The sequence below is a fragment of the Grammomys surdaster genome, unplaced genomic scaffold (assembly GCF_004785775.1).
Source record: "Grammomys surdaster isolate TR1022 unplaced genomic scaffold, NIH_TR_1.0 66, whole genome shotgun sequence".
Lineage (NCBI taxonomy): Eukaryota > Metazoa > Chordata > Mammalia > Rodentia > Muridae > Grammomys > Grammomys surdaster.
Window position 1 is genome coordinate 4,769,561 of NW_021604568.1, and position 7,125 is coordinate 4,776,685.

General features: G+C 52.8%; 1 protein-coding gene across 1 annotated transcript in view; it reads left to right on the forward strand.

The window, feature by feature from the left end:
• Positions 1 to 629: 629 nt before the first annotated feature.
• Sema4g (semaphorin 4G) overlaps positions 630 to 7,125 on the forward strand; it is a 14,268-nt gene continuing 7,772 nt past the window's right edge. Inside the window, exons 1-4 of the mRNA XM_028776484.1 lie at positions 630 to 714; positions 3,590 to 4,087; positions 4,180 to 4,328; positions 4,542 to 4,604. Coding sequence (XP_028632317.1) covers positions 3,964 to 4,087; positions 4,180 to 4,328; positions 4,542 to 4,604 — 336 coding nt within the window. The 5' untranslated portion in view covers positions 630 to 714; positions 3,590 to 3,963. The remainder of the gene's footprint in view (positions 715 to 3,589; positions 4,088 to 4,179; positions 4,329 to 4,541; positions 4,605 to 7,125) is intronic.

The following is a 7,125-nucleotide window of genomic DNA, read 5'->3' on the forward strand; positions in this document are numbered from 1 at the left end:
GACTAAGATTTGTTGAGCGATCCAGGCGTAGCGGCATGGCTTACTTGTGCATAAAGAGCATCCTCCGTGTGCTGTCCCTTCATCCCTCCAGGCCCTCATCTCACCCACTCAGACCTCAAGCTGAGTAGCCTGGAGGGAGCGGGGAGCGAGGAATCACACCTTGAACTGGGAACCAGGAGCTACGCAGAAATCTGATACTGTCGTCCCCTTCAGTACGCCCGCTCCATAGACCAAAGGCAAGAGGGCATGGCAAACATGTTTTGCAAGAAGTGAGGTGCAGGTTAGAGAGCAGAGTACAAGACTCCAGGACCCGAGGTTTACGCGTCCCTGCAGTAGGTAAATGGGAGGGGTCTTAGGACCAGAGCAGACCCGCAGGATCAGCCTGTTTTAGGGCGCACGTTGTAGTGAGCCCCCCCCACCGGGGGGCGGGCGATACGCGGACCGACTGAGCCTGGAAGAAAGAGGACTCCAGGGGCGGTGGGCCTCGAGCGTCACCCACAAATCGAGTCTATTGTGCGTGGTGGGGGGCGCAAAGGAGGGCGGGCACCCTTCCCCGCCCCCGCCTCCGGCCCGCCTCCGGCCCCCGCCCCACCCCCGGCTCCGCCTCCACCCCGCCTCGCTCCGGCCGCGGCCCCTTCCTCCCGCAGCTGGTGCCGCAGTGGGGCCGCGGAGCCGCACGTCGCTGTCTCTATGGGCCCGGATCCCAGCGCAAAGGTGAGGGAGGCGGGGAGTGCGGGCGGTGGCGGGGCCGGGGGCTGCGGCCGGGCAAAGCCTTGTCCATGTCCATTCCACCCTCCAAGCTAGGCCAGGCCTTTTTCACCGCCGAGACCCCCAATCCCGCAGGAAAGGTTCTAGAGGGGCGCGGGCCAGGCCTCGGGTCGCGCAGGGCGCAGACTGGCCTTCTCGGAGTCGGGGGGCCCCAGCGTGCGGGGACCCGCGTGGAGAACAGTGTTCCCCTGGATCTGGGTCATGTCTCCTGGCGTCCGGCGGGATCGAAGGAGAGCTTGTCCTCGAGCCGCAGCAGTAGATACTGAGGTTAGATCTGATCAAAGGAGAGAACCGCGGACTGTCCAGGATGGTGGAGGGAGGAGAAGACGAGGGAGAGGCGCCCTCAAACCTGAAGAGACCTCCATCCTGCTGGACAGAGACAAATACCGCTAACCCCAGGCAGATGGACATCAGGGATGAAGGTTGAGATCCTATTGATCCTACTGGGGGGGGGGGTGATCCTCCCCTCCCCAGTTTTCTCCACCCTAGGATCTAACAGAAGATGATCAGAGTTCAGCGGGCGAGCCCTGGGAAGGAACCCAAACTTGGAGTGAAGTGTGGGGTGTGAACTGGAGACCTTGAACCCTCTTAGTACTGGGGGGAGGGGTGGCATGCTCCACCTCCTGGCCGTTAACCCGGCCCTCCCAACAGGTTAAGTGGTGCTGAATGCTTTAGCCCAGTTCTCCAGATCTAGAAATGCAAACTGTGTGGGGAAAGAAGGCTGTTAAGGTAGCATTTTACCTTCCATTTGCTTGATTCGAGGATCTCCTCCTCCCTGGGTTAGTTAGCCATTCGCCTTTACAGCCACTAACCCCAGGTCAGAACACACACACACACACACACACACACACACGCGGGGCCGGGGGCGGGGGAAAAAGAGGGAGAGAGAGAGAGAGAGAGAGAGAGAGAGAGAGAGAGAGAGCGCTGGCCTTATGACCAGGACTTTCAGGAAAGAAGACAGGATTCTGCTGTGCGTGGCACCCCAGCAGACAACTGTCAGCCACCAAGCCTGCAGCAAAAGTCAGGACCCTTTGTGAATTTCATGAGTACTTGTCTCTGCCTGGATGTAATTGTGTTTGAGGACTCAGAATACATGTGTGCACTATGCCTGGCCCACGATCAACAATTTTGTGTCAATGCCCCTATACAAATGTGTGTGAACAAGACCCTCCTGTTGACTAGGACGCCAGCTCTCTAGCCCTGCCTGGTCATCTCTAAGGATGTATGACCACTGAGTGGATGACAGGTACACACAACCTTAGGTGGCCTTGGCCCTGTGTGTGCTCTGTGTGTGCTCTGTGTGTGTGTACGTGCATGTATGTACACATGACTCCTATAAATGCATGTGTTCTCTGCCCTACGTGAACATGTGTGCACACTGTGTGCAAATGCGTCACAGTCTTCGAGGCCCATGTGACTCAAAATAAATGCACATGCGTTCCGTTCACTCCACACGAGTGCTTCCTCTGACCTAGGATGTGTTCCTCCTGCCTTGTCCTAGACAGACTTCCCTAGCCATAGGACTCGCCCTTCAGTGCTGAGCAAATGGGAGGGTCCGAAAGTAAGCAGGTGTGCTTTCACAGTGAGGGTGGAGCCTGGGCAGCCTGAAACTTCCTTAAACAAGAATGGATGCCCTTTCTGTGGCTCAGTCTCATTCTCTCTCTCTCTCCCTCTCTCCCTCTCTCCCTCTCTCCCTCTCTCCCTTTCTCCCTCTCTCCCTCTCTCCCTCTCTCCCTCTCTCCCTCTCTCCCTCTCTCCTTCTCTCTCCCTGCCTCCCTCCTTCTCATGACAGTGCTAACCTTTACCTCTTGAACAAACCCTCCAAATTCTTGCTATTCCTTCGACTGGCTCCAGATCCTTCCCCTCTCTCACAGCCAGATGGTTAATATTTGACCCAGAAGGAAAAGGAGAGGCCAGCGACACCCTCTGACCCTGCCTATGGCTGTCTGATGACATTGGTTAGATGCTAGATCAGGCATTCTCCACACCTCGCCCAGCCGAGGAAATCTTTGGAAGTCCCCTGGAGATAAGGGGGAGGCCTATCAATCGCCCCCACCTCAGGCGTGGGACTAGTCTTTAAGATGTACCACAAAAGGTGGCTGAAAGTTTCAGGATCCCATAGTTCACTGACTCCATATTGCTTAAGTCTTAACTGGTCTTTCACACTGCAGTCTCCTGAGCAGAGATTACACCTGTGCAGCTCAAAACCCCAAATACCAGCACCTCACCCCCAGCCCCTCATGCCTGTGCTTCTTGCCAGCGGGTAGATGCCCAGCCAGAGGGTGCAGTATGGATTCACACAGGCAAGGCAGAGATGTGTACCCCTTAGAGAAAAAAATGCCCGAGAGACGTGTCTAATTAAAGAGAAATTCCAGAGGGAGCTCTTAGGCCAGGGGAAAGAAAAAACAAAGGGAAAACAGAGGAAAATTAACAAAGGCCCATTAACTGACTGCCCAGGCCTTTCAGCAGCAGGCTCCCCCGCAGGCAGTGTTGTTGGAGGATAAGGCCTCTCTACCAAGATCGGCCCAAGCAGTCTGCTGACTGGAAGAGGGCTGTTACCATGGTATAGGTTAAAGCTAGTCTAGGGTCTCGTGAAGACAGCGAGTTTGCCATAGCCTTCTGCTCCAGAGCAGAGCTGGGCCGAATGCTGTGAGACTTTCCTGGTGTGGGAGTTCTGTGGATGTCCAGCCTCTGACTTCCAGTACCACCTGAAGTCTGGGTAGTGCTGTCCCTCTTACGCCCACACACAGATCGAAGGCTTTCCATTTTGGAGGGTTCGTTTATTTATTTATTGTTTTGGTTTGTTTCTCTCCTCCTTCAGAGAACAGACAGAGAACTGGAACTTGCCCTGAGGTTGGGGGCAAGGTGACCCCTTCAGTACCCTACAACCCTGCTGGCACCCTACAATGCCCACTCTCCATGGAATTTGCATTTGATGCAGAAAGGCACGTGACTGACCCCTCCCTCTGACTTCTTCCCTGTGATTCCATGGCCACACAACCCTGTGGCTCCATGTCCCCCCCATTCCAGGATCCTCCATGGCCCCATGACTACTTGACCCCCATGACCTCATGACCCCTGACCTCCATATGATCACACCCTGGACTTTGAACCCAGTGACTGCTCTTCCCCTCCCCTCCTGTGACTCTCTTGGGCTGCCCTTGGGGTCTTGTTGGTCTGAACTTCCACAGGAAGATGTGGGGGAGGCTCTGGTCCCTCCTCTTCAGCTTCCTCACGATAACGGCAGTGCCTGGACCCTCACTACGGAGACCATCTCGTGAGCTAGATGCCACCCCACGGATGACCATATCCTATGAAGGTTAGACCACCCCCAACCTTGAAAGATTATGTCTGCCAGAGCTGGGGACAGGAAGTAGCCCCCAGGTGGCTCACTGCCTCTCTTGTTCTTAGAGCTCTCCTGGATTCGGCTCTTCAAGGGCAAAGCCCACAACTACTCAACACTGCTGCTGGAGGAGGCGTCCGAGAGGCTGCTGGTGGGAGCTCGAGGCGCCCTGTTCTCTCTCAGCGCCCGTGACATAGGAGATGGAACTCACAAAGAGGTCAGCCCCCGGCACCTGGACCAACCACGGGGTCTCCAGCTTCCCGGGAGACCTGGCCCCCAGCCTCTGGACAGCACTGTCCTCTCCAGCCCAGGGCTCCTTCTGAAATCCACCTCCCTTCAGTGTCCCCTGTACTCTGGAGCACCACTGTCTGATTCTCTGGGTAGTGGATATTGAGGTCAGCATAGCAGTCTGTCCCTTTACTTTCACTAGATCCACTGGGAGGCCTCCCCAGAGATGCGAAGCAAGTGTCATCAGAAAGGGAAAAACAACCAGGTATGTGAGCTCCCTGTCCCCAGGTCTCCTTCTCTCCTCCTCAACCAGGGGTGCCAGGAGTGGAGGGACACAGATGGAGGAGGACAGATGTGCATCCAAGGGCACAACTGTGATAAGTAGTGTGAATGCCCGGCCCTTAGGGTAACCCTTCGACCCCAAATATCTGTGATCTGTAGCTTGACCTGTCACAGTAACTTAATCTCTTTCCTGGGGGATCTCAAAGTATAATCATAACAGTAATAATAAGTGACATAACTGCTAATAAGTGACAACTAGATCTAGTTCTAAAATGATCCGATAAAACATTGTTATACCCATTTCACAGTTAGTAAAAATGAGACTTTGCTGGACCTCTAGTCTAAGTACCTGGTGTTCGTGGAAAGACATTAGTCAAATATCAGTCCTTTCTAGCTAAAAGGCAGAGTGTCTGTGAGGGGTTGGGGGATCATGTCTGGTTAGGTAACAACCATTTAGAGAGCTTTTTAGGTTTTTGTATCTACTTATTTATTTTGGAGTTTTTGAGACAGAGTCTTACTATGTATCCTTGGCTGGCCTGCAACTCACTCTGTAGATCAGGCTGGCCTCCAACTCACAGAGATTTGCCTGTCTGTGCCTCCCGAGTGCTGGGATTAAAGGTATATAACACCACTGCTGGCTTGCAGAGATTTTTAAGAATATACATTCTTGGACCAGCGACATGGCTTAGCATAGGCACACATATAAACACACAAAATAAATAGGTACAAAACAAAAAAATTACATATTCTAAGCTAGTTATAGTGGCATATGCCTATAATTCCAGCCCTTGGGAGGCTGATATATATATGCATTTGTGTGTGTGTGTATGAAACAGAAAGTGCATATTCACACTGGACATGGTGGCATGTGCCTATGATTCCGGCAGTTGGATTAGAAGTTCAAGGAAAGCCTTGGCCCCAAACAAGTTTGAGGCTAGCCTGGGCTATATCAGATTTTTGTTTCAAACTAAAGGCAATATATATCCCAAAGACCACCAATGTAGAGATTCTGACTCAGCAAGTCTGTGGTGTATCCTTCTAAAATTTTCTCTGAGTGGCTCCCTCAGTGCACTGTAGGTAATAAACAGAGCTAGTGGAGTAGATGAACCCAGGTCACAAAGTCTCATAAATACCCAGTGGAGGGTTTGGACTTTATTGTGACAATGACACGCATACTGTTTGATGCCTTAGAGGCCCTCATGTGAATCACAGGTTCCGGATCAGTTAGTCTGAACAGGCCCTAAGATGCTGCCGCTCTAGAAAGCCAACTAAAGCTGGTATCTCTGGTTCCCAGACCACTTTGAGCAGAAAGGTATCAGAGAACATTTCCCAAAGCATTGTCCTAAAGGATACTCGTTTTCAAAAGAGGGACTGAAGTGGTCCAGTGTGTTTGGAAAGGGTGACATTCCCATCCCACAGTGCACAGTGACATCCTTAAGGCTCTGAGAAGTCACCCCGTAGAGATAGATGTGACCGTAGAGATAGATGTGACTACTTCCCAGGCCCGTTGATTTCAGAATTCTTTCCAAACTGCCTTTTTTCTATCTTAGGGAGCTGCTCTAGGAATGTCTGCCTCACCTCACATGCCAGAAGAATTAAGATAGACTGAGTCTAGAGACAGCAAAACAGTGGAAAGTTGGGGGTATCCTAGGGCTGAGGAAAAGGCCTGAGCAGGCCAATACCAGGAACTGACAAAGGTGACAGCGTCTAAGTGGTGGAGATAAGAAGTCTTCCATGGGTTCCAGTTCTGGGTGACAGACAGGAAGATGATCAGAGAGAGTTGGACAGCAGCCTAGAGCACCTGAGGGACAGAGGAAGCCAGTGTGGCTGGCATAGATGGTGTGAGCTGGCAGGGGAAGACCAGGGCCATGTGGGCCTGTGTGCTCAGAGCATTGGTGAGCCGTGGCCATGCTGCGGTCTGTTTTACATCTGTGTGCTTTGGAAAGTAGATTGGATGGGTGTAAGAGGGCACTGACAGATGGACCATCTCTGAGGGCAAACTTTGGACATGGTGTCTATGGTCCCCTTCTCGGGCCACCTGGGAGGCAGGAAGACACGATAGGCTGTTGACAACAGCTCCCCTTGTCTCTTTGAATTTCACACTCTGAGTACCTTTCACTCACTGAGTGGATGGCTGTCATGAAGAGTAGCTTCAGTTAGGAAGAGCCAGGTGGCTGCTGGACCAAAGGAAGTGGTGACGATTGTCTGGACCAGATGAGAATAGTGAAGTGGTCAAGTTCAAGAACCACTTGGCACAGTGACTCATGGAGCAGGACTGAGTGTGGGGACAAGAGTGTGGGCCGCAGCAAAGATGCCTCTGGACCAGAGCAAGGTGGATGGAGCTGGAGAGCTGGAGGAGGGAGAGACTGCATAAATGGGTTTAAGAGGGGTGATGTGGGTCAGGGAAAATGGGAGCTTCCTTTAGGACAGTGTGAGGTTGACGTTGCCTGTGAGATAACACACACACACACACACACACACACACACACACACAGAGAGAGAGA